At 40.4% G+C, this 19642-nt stretch overlaps 1 protein-coding gene and 1 long non-coding RNA gene across 2 annotated transcripts; one reads left to right on the top strand and one right to left on the bottom strand.

Moving 5' to 3' along the window:
• Positions 1-285: 285 nt before the first annotated feature.
• On the top strand, positions 286-1747 carry LOC135940386 (uncharacterized). Its single transcript, XR_010574846.1, has 4 exons — positions 286-719; positions 768-1228; positions 1296-1562; positions 1629-1747. It is a non-coding gene; the product is annotated as an uncharacterized LOC135940386 (long non-coding RNA).
• A 2205-nt stretch (positions 1748-3952) lies between these two features.
• On the bottom strand, positions 3953-16236 carry LOC135939712 (neprilysin-1-like). Its single transcript, XM_065484224.1, has 12 exons — positions 15821-16236; positions 11256-11297; positions 10151-10312; positions 8313-8396; positions 8051-8256; positions 7643-7822; positions 7052-7480; positions 6402-6584; positions 6048-6210; positions 5702-5821; positions 5447-5643; positions 3953-5041 (listed from the first exon to the last, which is right to left on the bottom strand). Exons 1-12 carry the CDS (start codon positions 16122-16124, stop codon positions 4769-4771), a joined length of 2343 nt encoding a protein of 780 aa, XP_065340296.1. The 5' UTR covers positions 16125-16236; the 3' UTR covers positions 3953-4768.
• Positions 16237-19642: the final 3406 nt, after the last annotated feature.

Below are 19642 nucleotides of genomic sequence, written 5' to 3'. Positions count from 1 at the left end.
TCAATTTATTTGTAAGATATGATTTATTCCTGCAATTATTTTTTCTCCCTCTTCTCACCCCTTCTGGATACGCAAATAATCAATACTTTATCTCTTTCATATCATTATAATAATTATTAGTGTGATTGAGATTGCCTCCTTTAAACGAGCTTTGGCTTCATTGAAGAGAAGCGTGAGCAAATTCTGCTGAGGGAAGAAGTGAGCAAGAATCGCGCAATGGCAACGAAGAGCAAAGAAAATTGCAAGCTGCAAGGCTTCTGCGTGCGAGTTTTGCTGTTTTTGAACATTTTGCTGGGACATCCGTTCGCCATCCACGTGCTGAACGTGAAGCGGCACACTCTGAAATTCTACATAAGCTGGGCTTTCTTCATTTTCAGCAACTCTCTGATGCTGTTATACACCTACAACATTTTGCTTAATTGCATTTTGACGATCCAGTCCAAGGAATTGGAAATCACCGCCATCGCATTTGTCACCGCTGGCAGCATTGGCATCATTCTGACCTTCTTGAGGTCGCTTTTCACCATTGCAAAGAAAATCAAAATCGTTTCTCTGTTTAGGTTGATCAACCAAAGCAATCAAACTGATGAAAAAATTATTTTGGCCGCTGCGAGAAAGAGTCTGGTTTATTTGATTTGCAACATGTCATTTTTTGCTGCGTTTAGTGTCATCAGCGTTGCTACCGCAATGCAAATCAAGGATAGGCTCTATGACAAAGGGTATTATTTGCCATTTAATTTAGTGAAAAAGGCTAATTTTCTTTCAAGAACTGGAATGTACAACAGAAATGTGACTGCCGTTGACAAAACCATGAAGTACATTGAGAAATTTCCAAGCTACACGAATACTGTGACTAAAATGAGCTCCGGAATGTTCGTGACGTATGTCATCATCGCTTATTTCTCTGGATTAGTAGAGCTGGCAAAACTTACCATTTGCGACGTCAACCATCACTTTTTCTACTATACAGTCATTGGAATGCTTCGAAAGTCACTAAGGGAGGTCTCACAAGCATTGAATACCGGCGAAATAAAAAAAATTGAAAAGTGGATTTTTGAATACCACAATTGCATCAGGTACACTTTCAATGTTAATTCACATCTTCCATATTCATTGTTTTGATTCCAGGCTTTTTCAAAAAATCAACAACGTTACAGCACCAAATGTATTCGCCACAGTGATTCTCTGCACCCTTCAAGCTTGTTTGACTGATTACATCGTTGCATTGGTAACCAGTAATGTGTATATTAAAAATATTTTTTATTAAATTAGTGCACAATTATCATTATAAACAGGGTCTCATTGAATCATTTCACGCAAGCGTCCTCCTCTGTTTCGGAATCTTAGCACTGCTACAGATTTATATTTACTGCTTCTTTGGCCATAAGATTCGCCTGTTGGTCACCGAAATCCACACGGCCGCACATAGAGTGCTATGGATTCGGCAGCCAAAGCAAATTCAGCACGCGGTAATGATGATTGCAAGCGCCACCGATGGGCCAAACTCCGTGCCGCGCATCGGAGCTCCGTTTTTTGATCTCTCTATGGAATTCTTCGTTTCGGTGAGGTGGAGCAATTTTCAGGAACACAAATAGGGCTCACTAAAAATTTCGCAATTTATGTTTCAGATCGTCGGAGTAACAATTACATATTTCCTTGTATTGATGCAATTCAAGAAGGAGAAATAAAAAGTTCCAATGTATGACTATCATAATTCGCATTGACTTGAGGTTTAAGCAGTTTCTCAGAGAGAAATATGTTTTAAAAAAAGAACTTAAATTAGTTTCATTATGTTGTAATAAACAATAAGTTTAAACTACACGAATTTGTTTTTTACTTTAAACCCACGACTGAATTCTTAAAAGATAAAAATAAAATGGCCCTAATCTGCGTGAATAGACTGCAAGGAATTCTAATAACCCTTTTTTACAAGTAACAGAAAGTGTTCTACTTATGAGGCTATTGAGACAGGCCGAAACACAGTGGCTACCCAGTTCTAGAAAGTGCGAGATTGTTTTTTTTTTCTACAAATTGGACTTATATATTCATCCATCCTTAGTCAATTAAACAGTGATTTGTCAAAAAATTGTATATTTTCCTTTTTAAATCAAATTTGAATTCCTAATTTTTACTGTTTTGAACACAAAATAATTTTCTAATAACAGTCCCTATTTGCATTGGATATGAAAGCAAGTTTATCTAATAGTTTGATATAATCACTCAATATATATGACTCACCCAAAGTCCGCCGGCACATTATTGATTTCCTAGATTATCTGAATACGCAAAAGCCAAGTAACTTGCTCTTGTGTCATTTCTTTCAGCTATATGAAGCCGATCATAAATTCTCTGATGGCTTTCCGAGCAAAATTAGCCATGAAGAGGTCGGAAAAGTGCGACGGAAGAAGCAACTTGAGCGGATATTGTGTGCGAGGTCTGCTAGTTTTGAACGTTTTGATGGGCCTCCCGTTCGCTATACCTGTGCTCAACGTGAGGCGCCGTTCTGTGAAAATTTGCATTTGCTGGTTCTTCTTTGTAGCCAGCAATCTCACCATGATTATTTACACCTACACAATATTGCTGAATTTCACCTTCACGATCCTGGCAGACAAAATGGAACTCATCACCGTTGCCTTCGTTCTTGCGAGCAGCATTGGGGTTATTTTGGCATTTCTGAGAAACTGTTTCACGATCTATAAGCATTCAAATATGGTATCTCTTTTCCGATTTATCAAGAACAGTGACGAGGTTGGTGGCAAAACAACCTGTGAGGTTGCGAACAAATGCATCGCTTATTTAATCATAAATTTGTCATTCTTCATCATATTTATCAGTTTCAGTAGCTTACTATTCTCATTACAAATTAAGGAACTGCTCTTTGATCAACAGTAGGTGAAATATTACCATGATATAAATTTTTATCCTGCAAAATGTATTTCCACAGATCGAGAATTTACAACGAAAATGCAACAGAAACTGACACAACTGGATATTACGAGAAGTTTTCAACTTACAAAGAATATTTTTCTCAAATGACATCACAAGAGTACACAATATACCTATACATGATATACACTGCATCCCTTTTTCTCCTGGTGAAGTTCACTGTTTGCGACTCTAATTACCATTTTTTCTACCACCTTATTATCAAGATGCTTCGAAAGACTCGCGATGACGTACCAAAAGCATTGGATTCTGGAGACATAAAACAAATAGAAAGTTGGATCTTCAATTATCATGAATGCTTAAGGTTCATAATTTTAACACACATTTTGAAAACAAATTAATAAACTCACCATTCCCCATTCATAGGTTTTTGCAAAAAATCAACCAGACGACAGCACCAGGCGTGATCTGTTCTGTAATCATCTGCACCCTTCAGGCTTGTGTGACAGACTACATAGTTGTGATGGTATCAATCAATATCATTTACTAATTTTGATGCGAGAAAATATTATTGACTTTTGCGTGCTATTTATTTCAACTAATTATTTTCCAGTAAAGATTAATTTCAGTCTGATATATAATACGGTATGTAATGAACATTTTAGGGCTTTCTCACAACGACTCACGCCATCGCATTCTTCTGCTTTGGCGTCATCGCTCTTCTGCAGATTTTCATATACTGCTACTTTGGACACAAAATTCGTCTCCTGGTCTTTGAAATTCATTTGGCTGCTCACCGAGTTCAGTGGATTCAAGGAACGAAGCAAACCCAACACGCAATTCTGATGATCACAAACCTGACAAATGGATACAATTCCTTGCCGCAAATAGGAGCTCCATTTTTCAACCTCAATTTGGAGTTTTTCGTTTCAGTGAGACATTCAAGCCTAGTTTAATTATGACATCATTCTGTATTTGCATAAATATTTTGCAGATTCTTGGGGTCACGACTACGTACTTCTTGATTTTAATGCAGTTCAAGTAGGGATTTGGAATAAAAAAGCAGTTTGTGTAGTGGTTATTGTTTAATTGTACGTGTTTCTCACAGATTTTTAAAATTGCTTAAGAATAATTGCGAGTCAACTCAACTTTATGTATTTACAATATAAAGCAACGCAGGTAATAGCTTGTAGATCGAGATAGGGAAATATCAGTTAAATTTTATCAGCGTAATTATTTTGATTATTAGAATATGTGTCAAAGGTGTAGAGAATAAGTTTATTAGTTCGCCAGCAGAGAGTGAGTACCAACACAAAAAAGAGTTGTTAACACTCAAAGTTATACAATACATATATATTTACGCGCATTTGCGACTACCATACTATATGTGTGTTTTGTTTGTGCGTGTAATATTATGCTTTAATGCAATAAACTATCATTGTAAGTCATATATAGTTCAAAAATTGTGTTTGATTATTCACAATTAAAGCTTCATATCAACGAGTAGCGTGATGAAAAGATGAAAATTACAAATACTTTTTTGTTGTGTAGTATAGAATTCGCGCTTCTTATAAGTCGAGTCAGAAAATTTATATAACTATAGGAATATGCATGTTTGGGCATAAATAACAACATTTATTTTAGTAAAAAGAACCTTGTTTAAGTACTTTCTTTTAATACTGAATTGTGTATTAAATATATGGGACCTGTGTATAAAATATCAACTGAAAACAGTATATTTGTGTTATCTAAAAGTGCCACTCCTTTTCTCTCTCAGCGTGTTACCTTATATTACGGTTCCTGATGTTTTCAGACGGAAAAAGGGAGAAAAAGAAAGATTTTGTGCGTGTTCGAAGGTGGCGCGGTGGCACCTGCTTTCCTCTTACCAGACAGAACACTTCCTTACCGGGTTCATTGGCGATCCGAGCGGGCAGTTGAAAGCCTTGGAGAAGTCCTTGGAGTTGGACAGCGGCCCCATAACCCTGATCGGCCCTGGCGAGTGCACCGAAGAGCGGATCTTGGTTAGGGCGTCCTCGGGGCGCATCGATCCGCACCAGATTTGCGCGTAATTGAGGAAGAAGAGCTGGTCGTGCGTCAGCGAGATGCCCGGCAGGCGCGGCTCCTCTCCGTGACGCGCCACCCATTTTTTGTATGCCTAAAAACCGAGCATTTTTTGCTGTAGCATACAATGGATTGCATCCATTTTCGTGGTCCTTCAATTTGCAACAACAAATTGGACCATGAAACGATACGTCAGATTTTATTTCATTTTCCCCAAAATATCACGGCAAGAGGATCGTGTTTTTCCGCCTGATTTAGAATCGTCTCATGAAACGGCCTACGGCTTTGCAAGAAAAATTTCCTTGTAGCCGACATATTAAGGTTTCCAGTGGGCAAACTATAACGCACTTAAAAACCATGCGGAAAACTTTAGACCGATAATTTTCGCAAATTTACACTGCAAGGTAGAGAAATTTTAGCTATTGGAGATAGTAAAAAGATATCAATCAAAATTATTTATGAAAAAAGTAATCATCAATTATTTATTAATTAATCTCACCCTGTAAGATTGCTTGAGACCGCCATTGTCAGCAATGTTCTCGCCTTGTGTCATCCTGCCGTTGACAAACAAATCGACGTCCTCCAACTTGTACTTTGAATACTGATCTATGATGCATTTGGCGCGCTTCCGGAAGGCTTCGATGGTCGCGTTGTTCCACCACTGCATTAGATTTCCGTCTTTGTCAAACTGCCGACCTGCTCCGACAAAAATGAGCTAGATTTCATTTGGATTTTGTGATTGTCAAATGCACACCCTTGTCGTCGAATCCATGTGTGATTTCGTGGCCTATGACTACTCCTATGCCGCCATAGTTCAGAGATTTCGGGAAATGCTGGCTGTAGAAAAGCGGTTGCAAGATGCCTGCCGGGAAAACTAAAACAATCAGAAATTTAGTTAAATTAGAAATAGTCGTGAATAGACAACTCGCTTCACATGACTGTAGCGCGTGATGCATAGCTATTATTTTTGCAGGCGCTAAATAAAAAAATCCATTATAATGATTTATTTTAATCAAACGTGTTGGTTTGTTCATAAATGCTATTCTTTTCTTAATTTTATTTATTTATTTATTTTAACTTCGTGCAGTTAGTAGTCGCACCTATGTCGTTCTTGTTGGGATTGTAGAACGCGTTGACTACGGCAGGATCGGTGGACCACTTGTCCTTGTTCACCGGCTGCCGCAATTTTTGCAGATTATGGTAGGCATCGTAGCGCAGCACGTTGAAGATGTTCTCTAGGAACTCGTTCTCGGAGATGTTGAGCTGCAAAAGCAATTAGATGCACTCGTAAAGCGGCTCTCCTACGCGCCAGATTGCTTTTTAATGAGCGCGAGTCCCACTTTCCACATCCAGGACACTTTATTGCACTCAAGATTACGCACTCGCGGCAGGAGATAAGGTGGCAGTTTCGGCCTTGGAGCGCTGAACGCGAATTTAAGTGCGCAAACACTTACCATGATGTACTCATTACTGAGCTCCTTGGGGTCGGTGAGCAGTTCAGGGTAACCTATCCGCTCGTTCATCTGGTCCGCCTTTTCTTTGGCCACGGCTCGCGTTTCGTTATCCATCCAGTCGTTCTCGGCTAGCAGCTCGTTAAATGCTTCTCTGATCGTGTGGATCATCTCCAGAGCCGTCTCCTGCGTGGGAGTCAACATAGTGACAAATCATCTACGAATTTTAATGCAGTGCCCGAAACGTGACCCTCGTACCAGCCCCTGCCAAGAGGCCTTCCGTGATTTCATCTGCGCGGGTGATTGGGTTAAAATGTCGAGAGATATCAAATATCAACAAGTTTGCTTCAAGCTTTATTAAAATGTTGAATGTTTGTTTGTCTAATAATATTTTAATTTGGCAACAAGAAGAGCTCTTAGAAATGGTCTTGCAAATTATTACGTCGTGCGATTCGCGGTCGCACGCCAGACGTTCATGATAAAAATTCCTCAAACAAAATATCATTTGTGGCAGATTTTTATTTCAACATTAATTTGGATTTTTTCAAAAATAAAGAGATAAAATGCTTCAAAGATCCTACAAAAGTATTTTGCGTATAAAGTTCGCATTCCGTGAAAATAATAAAAAAGCAGTAAAATTTTTATCTTCTGACCTTGCTTTCGAGATTGAAGTTGTCCCTGATGAAGAGCGCACCGACGGCCATGCCCATCTTCTTATTGGTCCAGTCGACGCACTGACTCCACCTGTTCCTCTCTGCCAGGATGCCGAGGAGAATTTTGCGGAACTCTACCCTTTTCTGCTGGTAGTCGTCGATCATGTGCGGCATGATATTCATCACGAGACGCCATAGGACGTAGTTGTGCACGACGCGGCGGTCTGTTTCCTGCAGAATGCGGCCCATCTCCTTGAAGTAGGGCATCGCGTAGCTCACCACCGGCTCATCAGCATCCACCTTGGTGTGCAGGAAGGCGTTCAGGTACTCGAGCCAGTTGATCTGCGGCACCTCGGCCTGCAGCTGCCGCAGCGTCAATTTGCGGTAAATGCTGCTCGTGTCGTGCCTGTCCGCCTCAGGGAGCGACGCCTGCTTATAAAAAGTACAAAACCTGATATTACGAAAACATGTTGCAATAAACTTTATATTTATTAAAATGTGCTTCTCTTCGATCCTTAGTAATAATTTTAGACATATTCAAAACAAAATATTTGTGGGTATCTTTTATTTCAGGAAATATTCGATACTTGCATTAGCAAACCGCCTCTCCAGCTCCAGGACTTGTTTAAGCTCTTCAAACGCAGTTTTCTGCTTCGCTCCCAGCAACAGAGCTACTTCAATCATGTATTTATGGTAGGCGCGAATTTCATTCTCCGAGTTCTTTTTCAAGTAGTAATCGCGCCCAGGCAGAGCCAGGTCCATTTGATCCAGCTGAAAGTCGAAACATTGTAACACACTGAAAACAATGAAAATTAAATTTTGGGGAGACATTAAAATAAAGAGCAATTGTTTTGAGAAAATTGACGAGTTTATAGAAATTTAAGACCCTTCATTTGAACTAAAGTTAGCGTAAATCGAAAATGATGTGAATTCGTGAAGCATGTCATCGATTTGAGCAGGGGCAGAAGGGTGGGGAATATCTTCTTACTTGGGCCGCACCTGCAGGATGTTCACTGACGAATTCTTGTCGTCAGGGCCGACCCACTGCTCAACCAGCACCCTTTCATTGTATTCGCCCCGCAGCCGGCCCAGCATTATCTCGATGGAGTAGGACGGCGGCTGCCAGTTGTCCGTGGCCACTGGCCATCCGCCAAAGCTGGTCAACGCCCGTCGCAGTGGCTTGTCGCCCAGTACTCTGATTTTCGCTGTGCATTTGAACACGATTAATTCTCGAATCTCAAATTCACACTTCGCGACTCACCGATGTCCATGCACGATTTGTAAAATAATTTGGCTTTCTTAGTGGCATCGTTGTCATGCTCATCAAATGGTTCTTCCAAAACGCCTGAAAGCAAACCAACGATTGCAATTTATACAAAGTTGTTGAAACACTTTCAGGATAAATAATGAGTGTATTTCTGGTCATAAAATTTTTCTTTCATAAAATTTTTCTTTCTGAAGAATTATTCACTCGAGGAATGCATATGTTTAAGTAAAAATCAGGCATGTAGTGTTTCCATAAAATTTTATTTTTTTTCATCTGGATTCAGGTTTCAGCAACTCGTGTAGCCCTAGTCAAGAGAAAAAGCAGCGCCGAATTCGGCTCCCAAGAAAATAAAATTCAACTTTTTTGAAAACGCAAAAGAGAGCAAGTCCGGAAATTTTTTCTTCAATGAAATTTTGCGTTTCATTCTTAAAAGTTAATTATTTACTTGGGTCCGATCTAAATTAAATTTTCGTGAATTTCCAAGAATTTCAAGGGAAAGCTTGCTTTCTTGCTATTTCCAAATTGAACTCTCACCAGGTTTTCCGTAAGCACTAAAAGAAATCTTTTAATTTAGCATTCTTTTCGGCAATCATTGGGAAAAATATGAAATTTGAGCCATATTTATCGCTAACAAAAAAAAACATAAATTAAATTTCCCCAAAATCCAGTTTTTAAAAATAAAGATGTCTGCGTCTCAATCAATACGACTCTAATTTATTTCCAACGAGATTATTTTAGGTTTTCACCTCCAGAGATTGATACACTGAAAAAATTATTTGAGAACAGTCTTCCCGGTTTAAATTTTTTAGTCTTGTAAGAAAATGCCTATCTCTTAAGTTCGAGTAAGAACGGTGTTGGTGAAAAACTTTGGCGATGAAATTAGCCTCACGCTGCCGTGGTGGCAATTCTGCCTGATTTTGTCTTAAATTAATAATATCATATACACAAGCAAAATCAATTGATTTGGTCAAAGTTATAAATCATTGAATGCCATATGTTTAATTGTTTTATTTATATAATGCTAATTTGACCAAATTTTAATAGTTTATGCCAATCTTGAATTGGAATAAGGATTTGGAATTGTTGGAGCAAAAACAATCTGTTAGTTAATTTTATACATGGGAATAATTCTCAAGTGATGAGGCTCTTATTGTTCTCTGCACATCCATGTATAGTATAGTATTTCTTTATTTTACGTGACATAAGCCGAGAGCTAACGAATTTAAATCTGCAATGAAAACGGATACATATTACCTTTCACTCGTATTCCACACGCAACTGCAGTCATAACAAAAACAATATATTCGATTTTGCACGTCGTGCGTGCGATACTTTCATTATAGATATTAATTTGCACAAAGCAATCGCATTACTCGACTCGGATTGCCTAGTTTTTGTTTACCGTGGCTGTTGCTCGGTTGAAACTTAAGCCAAGGTGATCTGCAACTCTGGAAATGCGCGGAGATTTTTTTACTCGCGCGCTGGCGTTAAATCTGCATCAAACTATACCCACGAGCAATCGGGCCCTCATCTGTAGTCAAGCAGCGTAATTGCGTTTTTTCAAGCCGACCATCATTACTCTTGTCGGAAAATACAAATTGCGCGCGGTGCGACAGTGAACAGAGATCGAGGGCAATTGCACAGTTGGGAAAACAAACGCTGAGCTCAATTCGCGCGCTGCGAAAAAGCAATCTCGACAGTCGGAGCGAAACAAAGTAAAGGAATCTAGAGACGAAGGACCTGCAATTATTTGTTCGTCGCTTGGCACATAAAGCCAGACTGTTATTTACCACAGAGGTGCAATTTGTTTGCATTCTACTGTGGCTACTGACCTTTTAAAATGACCTGCAGCTGATCTGCCATGACTTCAAAGGTGCTGATGGAGCTCCGATCTTCGGGGATGATGTGTTTTTTGTTCCACGATCCGCACGCGTACTGAAAGAAATTTTGACACGGATCGGCTGTTGCGTCGATCGCTGACAGCAGAGAAGCAGCTGGAATCGCAAATTAGAACGTCTTTAAATTCTAGTCATGTCACTGTTTCCAGGCAATTTTATTTATTTTACTGTGGAGCACTTAGTAAATTAATCGATGCATAATTTTTGTAAGGTCAAAAAAATTAAAAATTAAATGCTGAGAGTTTATTAATTTTGATTAAATTAAAGGTGAATTTTAGTTCAATCTTCTAACAGTCCTGATTCTCCTGAAAGCCAGGCGGAGATTTCAAAAGAATTTGAAGAAGTCGTTACAAATTTTTATCAAATTCATGAAAGTATGCGGTCTTCTACAAGCTCGGCCGATACTGATTTTATCAACGTTTTGGAAACCAGCTGTCCACCAGCCACATCACTCATCGGTTATTTCACATTTTAACATCATTTCCGCCCTGACGTCACTACAAGGTTCACAACACATTCCAGCTAGCAACTTTGGAGTGAACCATCTGTGTTACCAGTGACTTTCGAGGTGATTGTGACATCAGTGCAAGAATTGAAAAGAAAATTTGAAATACATTATTTCATTTACTTCACACAAAAAAGTAGGATTCCAAATATAATTTGAATTTAATGCACGCGGCCTATTCTTGCGGCCGAAACTCTCTCCAGGCCTCTAGGCCCGTGCGGTACCCCCGTGGCTTTCAGCTCGCCAATTAATATGCCCTGAAAATCCATCACTGAAACGGATTAATTGGATTCAGCGGGTGTTTTCCATAAAAATAACTCCGTCCGCAGGAGGCAAACAAGGTGAATGAAAACAAAGCAAATAAGACTGGCTGACGCGCGGTGCATTTTTTCTTTTTCTTTTGTCAAACCAATTTATTGAATCAAAGAAACTTGTTAGGTCCAACCGAAACCTTGAGAAAATTGGCTCCTCGGCTCATATTTGATTTTTGTCAAAGTGTGCGTGTCGATATTTTGATTGATCGGCTCGGCTTACCTGTCCTTACACACTCCTCGCTCAGGCAGACGTTGGCTCCACCTGGAAACACGACAGAAATAGAATGATCAGAAACGCACGTCAGAAAATGGAAATTGAGTCTCGGCCGTCAGGATAAGGGGGAAACCCGAGGATGGCTTCGTTTATATATTTTTCCTTTATTTTCAGACGCAAATTCTACCTCAGTTCGCTCCATCATCGAATTTACTTTTCAATCTGAAAGCCCATCGTGCATCGTTTACGGAAAAATAATTTCCGTTATGCTGCCGGAGCACGCAAAACACTCACGCTTAATTGGATTCTTTTTTCTATTTCCGCCCTTATTACGGCCCGGCAGCAAAACTTCCCTCTCGACTCTAACGCTATTTTCTTCCCTTCGGCGGCAGTGCATTCGCATTTGACTTTTACTTCACGGCAATAACAAGCCGCGGCGTATAACCAAAATTCAGCTCCATCCACCAGATTGGTAAGAGGCCGAAACTCCTAGTTGTTAGCGGTAAAAAGCACTTTGCTTGATAAAAAAACGCACATAACAGCGGAGATGACTATTCATGTGCACTAGTAAAGTGTAATCTGCGGTTTCTTGTATTAAAACCATCGATCCCACCTCTCTCTCTCTCTCTCTCTCTCTCTCTCTCTCTCTCTCTCTCTCTCTCTCTCTCTCTCTCTCTCTCTCTCTCGCAGCAAGCCCAAGAGAAGAGAGGAAATCATCTTGCTGGAGCGTACCTGCTCCGTTTTGCGGTGCGACCTGATAGATGTGCAGGAGAGTATATAAAAGATTTGCGCAGCTCTCCCGCAGCATCCGCACGCTCCCAACGTAAGGTATATAGAGCCACGTGTCTTGTTCGTATAAGCGCGTACATGAAATATGTACGCCTGCGTTATGGAAGTGGCATACAGCCCTCTGGCAGAAGAGCGTTTCCCAACAAAGTGTGTTTTTTTTCTTATACTCTGATCTTGAAAATTTAGATTATTATCATGCAGCATGCGGGAAAGCTCTTTCATGCAAATTCATGAACAGAAATCATTTTTAAATTTATTTATCAAGATCAAATTATATGCATTGCGATACCTTAGAAGTTGCTGCTAATTTGCTAATCTTTTTCCAGAAATTTGTGTTTATGGCTGTACAAAAAACGAACATATATTTAGCATTTATCTGTGTAGAGACAGTGGTCCCTCTACGAACATTTTTTGCGTGATAATCAATACAATTTCATCTATATTAGCCAGCTGAGGGTTTTTTATGATAAAAATCACAAACTTTGACCAGCCCGTTGGCTCGTATTGTTAAGGCATTCTCAGGAAAGTCAAAGCAATGGGAGGTATTTGAGCAGTTCGGAGATCTAATACTGGCTACCCAATGTCAGAGATGGCAAAAAGTGGTTAGTTTAGTGACTCGAAATGCTCAAATTGCTCAACGGGCTAGGGGGCGCACCGGCGCCGACTCGCTACTTGCTGGTTTGCACCTTTCCAGCATGCGTGATTTGGCTTCACGGGACAAATGTCTAGCGTTTCAATGCAGTCCTCGGTGCGAAGGCAAGTGGCCCTTCAGTGAGCTGGGTCCCTGTGCGGCCTGGTGCGTCCATGTTATCCGTTCGCGGTGTAATTGGCACCCGGGTTTCACCATTCATGCCAGTGCAGTGCGCACCCTTCCCGGTCCTCGGACAGGGATAAAAAGAGCAAAAAAAAGTGAAAATTACATTTATTTTTAATTTCACGCAAGACAGGATAATTAATTTTTTTCCGCTCCTTGTCATACCTGAAAGGCGGCAAAATAAAATTTATCCCCTCAAAATTTATTGCATCCTGCTCGTAGCTTCCTTTAGCCGACTGAATGCCAAGCTTTTCCAGCGTAGACGGTAGTTTTAATGCGATATATCTCGCGCATAAAGCGGCCTTTTTATTGGGTGCATGTAAAAACGTGATTTACATCTGAGAGTGCTCTCTTTGGCGAGTGGCTTTTGGCTCGGCTCACAATGGCGTTAGGCAGATATATTGCCCCGCACACTGGATTATGTACACTCTCCGTCAAAGAGGATGAATCCATCCCAGCCATTGTTGTGCAAAATTTAATCTGCACACCAGCTAGGAGGCGCAAGCTTGCAAAAAGAGAATTGCAATTTTTTGCTGAAAGCTTTTTTCTGCCTCAGTTGCACAGATTGTTCCCAGAAGTTTTTCTTTGCATATGAAACATTTTTCACGTCAAAAGGTGTGTGGTACGTTTCCGTTGATCTGGTTGAATTATCAGAGGTGACAAAAAATAGGAAATTGATTGAGTTTTTGCTTGAAAGTATACACGCCCACTAATTAATGGTAAAATTATTGAATTCAAAAGCAATCATTGAAAATGCACAGATTAAAAGTGTTCACACAAAAAGCGTGGAAGTTTTATTTTTTATTTTTAATCTAATTATCCTTTGTTTGGCACAATAAAATCTCTTATTTTGGAGTGCAACTCTCCAGTGAATAGGTCGGCAGCTCCGCGTGCAGCAGACCATAATAAAGTCATTTTAGTTCCTCACATGGCAGTGGTAATGCACATTCTCGGGGCTCCCGCAGAAAGAACGGGTTTGGCTGTTCGGGTGTAATTCAAGTCGCCCCCCGTCGTCTGCAGCGAAATTGCGTAATTAGCTTAGGCGCACCCTTTGTCCGCCGACCGGCAACGTTGGCCAGCATTTTTGCACGCGGGAGAATCCAACAAAAGGCCTCTTTGCAGAGCCGAAATTCGCAGGCAATTATCTTTGCACGACAACATATCCTCTTCTTTGGTGAAAAGAATGGGAGAATGGGCAACGAGGCGCGGAGGGATGGTATGCGTAGCTGCTGCTGAACAAATCGCCGAAAGCGCGGCAAGACGCTCCAAAGCTTGAGCAAATATTGCCGTTGGGGACTCCTTTTTAATGGGGCGCGGCGTCGCTTACTTTTCGCTCAGCACAAAATGCGGACGCGCGCGCGAGACAACATACAAAAAAGCAGCTCTTGTCTGTCAAACGACCAAATACTCGCTATTATACGCGCGCTACCCTTTCCCCTCGCTCTCATTTTATATTCATCAGCGTCGTAAACATACGTTTTGAGGAGAGAACCGCGTACGTATAGATATCCACGGCCGCTTTTATTGCAGATCAAGACATAAAAATCATCACCTTTATGGTCGGGATTAGCTCTCGTTTTGAGCCTTTGACGTGAGCACATTCGTCCTTGCTTTGATTTCTGTGTGAATTTACAACCGGTTAAAAGGTTTTTGGCAGCTGCGAGCCGTCCCTACATCTTTGAAATTTATTACGCGTTCCGTACCGCTTTTATGCATCTCCCTTATCTTGCAAGATTAAAACGCGAAGCTCAGATTTTGCTGCCCACACGCACCGGTACAGCGAGCGCATCGTAAAAAGTTGGTCGTCCCTTGGCCATTTTTTCACCATCGCAACTTTCAAACATTTCACCACTGGTTGTACTCGGTCCTATTTGTATTTAATTTATTCAGCAGCGAATATATAATTGATGGTTGTTTTGTATATGTGTCAAGAACAAGTTTTGATCAATTTTAGCATGTTTGCTCGACAAGTCTATCTTTCCTTAAACAAAATCCTGCAAGAAAATAAAAACTAATTAGAAAAATGTTAAAAGATCAAACATTTTACGTATCATCGGACAAAGTTCACATTTACTGTTTTTAGCTTAGTGAGGGTGCGTGCTGTAGGCCGGACAATCAGCTTTAAAATACAACTGGTGCGTTACATAACAATGCTGCTACTATAATTTTCTTTGATGAAAGTGTTGGGTGCTTGCCCATTTCTACTCGGATTGTGGACACTTCAGCAACAGCAGGGAGGGTGAGAGTAAAAAGTGCTGCTTGCTCGGTAGAAGTTTCATCAAAGCCGAGAACAATAAAAGGCGACCACTTGGAAGCTGATTGCTGCCCCGAAAAGCGAGACGTCAATTAACAGGTGGTTTTCAGGACAGCTCGCAACTCAATCCGGCTCACCGGGAGGCGACAGCGACTGTCACAAAAAAATCAACCAGGAATACATCAACAGCTACCAAATGAGCAACTTAATCCGGAGGGAATCAAAACCGGATTGTGTTCATGCAGTTTAAAATTTAACCTTCGCTTCACAATCGGGAGAGCCTGATGATGCTTTGTTTTATTGCTTACTTTTCAAGCAGATTTTGCGTCTAACTCACTTGGCAAAATCATAGGATATTTTCTAGGAGAATTCATTTTTCACGAGTTTCTATAATTCAATTTCAGAAACTGAAATATAAGCCACACACATTTCATTTATATCGAATTTAAAATTTACTAAGCAAAAATTTGGACCAGAGATAATGTTTTGCTGTTAAGAGTAAACGTCAAAAGAGTGGAACGGGGAGCCGAAAGCGGCACTTGGGCAAACAACGCTAAGAGGTGGCCCCGCCGGCGGCGCGATCGAGACGGCAGAGGGATGAAATATTGCGAGGGAGCATTAGCAGAGAGCGAGAGAGAGAGCCACGTGCGCCCCGGCGACAACAAAACAACAGGTAGACAAGAGGGCCAAGTGAAGGCAGAGAGGGCTACTCACCGGCGGCGGCGGCGGCGTCGTTGGGGGCGGACGGCCTCAGCAGCAGCAGGGTGACGGCGAGCGTGAGCAGGCCGCCCCCGACGGCGGCGGCCGCCGCCACGCACAGGGGGTGGCGTCTGCGGGGGCCCGGGGGCGGCTGGCGGGCCGGCGGGGCGACCACCACCTCGGTGGGGCCCTCGGCCTGCCGCAGGAGCAGCAGCTCGGTTGGCGCGAGCGCCTCGTCGGAGGCGGCGGGGGCGGCCGCCGCTGGGGGCAGGAAGCCGTTGTTCTGCGGCGGCTGCTGGTCGCGTTCCTCGTCGGCCATGCCTGAGGTCAGCCTACTTCAACATCTTCCGCCGCACTGGATGCTGGCGGCCGCCGACCACCAAGATTTATATTCCGTCTCTCTCGCTCGCTCTCTCGCGTTCGGAGGCCGCCTCCTCCGCGCAGCCTCTCTCGCGGCCCCCGAGATCGATCACACGCGCGCGCCCTCGTGCTCTTCGGCAAACATCTCTCTCGCCTCTCGCTCATCTCCCTTGGCTCGAGGAAAATAGTCGGAATTTTTTTTCTGCCCGTCGAAAAATCCACATCGTTATTATTTTTGCAAAGCCGGTTTATGAGTGCGTATATATGTTGTGTGCTTGAAAATTGAAGACAACTCAATATAATTTGCTCCCAGACGACATACCTTCACGATTCAAAAAATCCTGTTTTTAAACGGTAAAGATGGGGATTTAATCCAATAAAATTGGTAATTAACACTTGTAATACATAAAAACTAAATTTATTACTTAAAAAATATCAAACCACCACAACGCAAACTGGGAAGACAAAGGAATTCATTCCAGATCAGCTACTCATAAGCTAAAAAATTAGCCGTCGGTCATATCATATAAACCGACAAAGGTACTGTAAAGGCTTAACTTTCAATAAAATTGAAACAAAATATTAATACCAATTAATTTTTTGGATAAGCACTATTGAAACCTGACGTTTAAAAAAATCAAACATCAAATCCGTTTGGCGGTGTTATAGGTGTTTATTGGGACCCGGTAAATTCAAAGTTCATAGCTCACGGATGTGCTGAGCAGAGGTTCAGTAAAAATAAGTCAAATAAAATCAATCTCTTCTGAAAACAAAAGCAAGGGAAACTCCCGTCTTTAGCATAGACACATGTTTTTTGGTAAAAATTGCTGAGTTACTGGATAATATGAAATTTTTAATATCAGACAGTTTGAAATTAATGAGGGATAGCGGACTTTTTCCTTTTATCGCCTATCATTGCTAGGAAATTATGCCGGCGGGAGGATGAAAAACGAACTTGTCCTCGATGTCAAGAGAATTGTTGATTTTTACTTATCTAGACTAGTTTTAGCTACGCTACAGTTAACAACTGGCCTTTTTAGAGGCAAAAGTGGCAAGTGTCACGCTTAAGAAGCGACAAGGAAATTATAGTCAAGATCAATAAAAATCAACAATTCTCTGTAAACGAGGGCAAGTCCGTTTTCCGTTAATACAATAATGCATTGTACTTTTTACAAGCGGATGCTATTTCAACTTGATAGCAAAATATTTTTCTGCCAGGACATTTACGAACAATCTGATCGATTACTAGTTGTGGCATTCGAAATATACAACAAATAAAATGCTCTAAGGATTACGTCCGTTAATGTTGAATATTTTATTGATGATTTTAAGGATAATTGATTCCTCCGCCGACTAATAATTAATTTTTTATTCCACCCAGTTCCACCAAGAAAATATCTTATCAGCCTGCGTATGTGTGCTCTTTTGGTACAGCAGAAAGCACTGTCCCAACAATTTTAATATGGTAAACACTTAATTAAAATGAAATCATTTTCCTTATTAAATACTTAATGAAATCATTTAAAAGCATAATGAACACCGAAAGTTATATTTATTTGTAAATGGTTGAAATATCAACAAATCAATGTAAAATCATATCTTTTTTGTAACTAGGAAAATTAAAAATTGCTGAGTTATTACAATTTAAAGCTTTATAAAATATTAAAGTTGAAACTGTAATTTTCCCTCTTTGCTTGGTGAAATAACAGGAAAAATCCAGAAATGCTTTATTTTAAATAATTTTCGTCCCTGAATTTACCTATTTGGGGGTCATATTTCAGTCCTCCGGTCGTTCCTTTTCTACTCATATGTCCAAAAAAGCTAGAGCCGCCATCTTTAGATATTTTGAGATTATTTTTGGAATCAAATCTCACGAGTAAGAAAAGTTTTCATCGCAGCCCGTCTGATTGTGGTTTCCAAACATTTAAAAATGAAATCCTATTTACACTATACTGTGACAGAAGTTCTGTTGCCAAACTATAGACTATATAGATCAAACGCATTTATTTGTGTGTTGTGTGTGTATTCTACAGCAAGATGTATTGTGCAGAAGAAATAGACTTTGGACAAATCGACTAAAATCCTCAAGCCTGCTCATCCCGTCAGTTCATAAAACGCCTCCTCTCTTTTTAATCTAAATATTTTAACAAGCTGCTGCTTTTTCGCGTGTGTCTCCCTCGAGGGGGTGCGCGCCACCCTAGAGCCGGGGGGCACGCAACTCTCGCTTCTCGCTGGTGCATCAAGCCAGACGTTGCATTACCGTCTTGTACATTTTTTTTCACTCTGCAGTTACCGGCAGTTATACTACAACACATGACACTTTTCGAACGTTTCTACTCTGTGAATTCACATGGGTAGAGTGCCGTGTGATATATTTTCAACTATAGTTTAATTAATAAAAATGTCAGATTTAGCACTAGCAGATACGCAGAGATATATGACATGTATTGTTTCGATTACAATTGCATCTATAGTTCTTGACGATAAATTTCTTAAACTCTTCAATACATACAATAACCATGTAAAAATATATATACATAGCCTTTTTAACTATAATTAATTTAATTACAGTAAGAATTGGGCTCAAATTTTAGTTTATGCACTACTCGATTTAACGGTTGATCAAATTTCAGGCTCATCATATTCATAAATAAATTAAATAGTGGCGTGTATGTGCTTTAATTTATGAACAACCACAAAATGAGTTGCCTTCTACTCTACTGTATTTGGAATGATTTCATTTGAGTGGTTCAATTTCAAATATCTTTGTTGAACAACAAATGTTTAATTTTCAAGGGAGTAGATTATTACAGCTACAACCCAACCTGTATTTCATTTTATTATAATCCTTTTTCTTTGCTATTTTTATAAATCATGATTAAAATCGTTCATTCAACATCGAATACTTTTTTACCTTTTTTAGCGAATTCATACTTTTAATTGCTTTGGGATTTAGGTGATTTGATGACATTATTATAAGCTCGTATAAAAGTACGAGAAGTACTAACAAACAAAGTACGAGCAATAATTTAGGTATTCTGGTATTCTAAAGAGATATTAAATAATGGTTGTACAATAGAATGATTCTCCTAAGGGTAGAGAGGAATAGGATTCGAATATACTTTCACCCTCAGTATAATTCTTATATTATCAGCCCAGGTAACGAGGTATGTAACAGGAATTTAGATCCATTGTCGGATCCTATAATCTCTTCGACCCTTAGATTCCCCAGTTGAACGGCGATTCATGGATGGCAATCCATTTTGTCAAGCATGCATTATTTGTTGCATAGAAAAATAAAATGTACCATGCAGCCGTGTTCAATGCATCAAAAGGGAGGTGTGCAGCTTCGCGCACCTTCTTCTTTTTTTATTATCCTTTCCTGTGCCGCGCGGCGCGCGTTTACTGCACTCGCACGTAAGCACGCATGAAAATCAAGCTACCCGGGTAGCCGTGACGTCGCACCAAATCGCGAGC

The sequence above is a fragment of the Cloeon dipterum genome, chromosome 3 (assembly GCF_949628265.1).
Source record: "Cloeon dipterum chromosome 3, ieCloDipt1.1, whole genome shotgun sequence".
Classification (NCBI taxonomy): domain Eukaryota; kingdom Metazoa; phylum Arthropoda; class Insecta; order Ephemeroptera; family Baetidae; genus Cloeon; species Cloeon dipterum.
Note: the sequence above shows the minus strand (reverse complement) of the source record. Positions and strands in the feature narration are given on the sequence as shown.

Coding starts and splice junctions, on each gene's coding strand:
- LOC135939712 (XM_065484224.1), bottom strand. CDS start 16,124: ATGGCCGACGAGGAACGCGACCAGCAGCCGCCGCAGAACAACGGCTTC. Junction 8,257..8,312: donor CAAATCGTGCATGGACATCG/GTGAGTCGCGAA, acceptor TCAAATGCACAG/CGAAAATCAGAGTACTGGGC. Junction 5,822..6,047: donor TCCCAACAAGAACGACATAG/GTGCGACTACTA, acceptor TGATTGTTTTAG/TTTTCCCGGCAGGCATCTTG.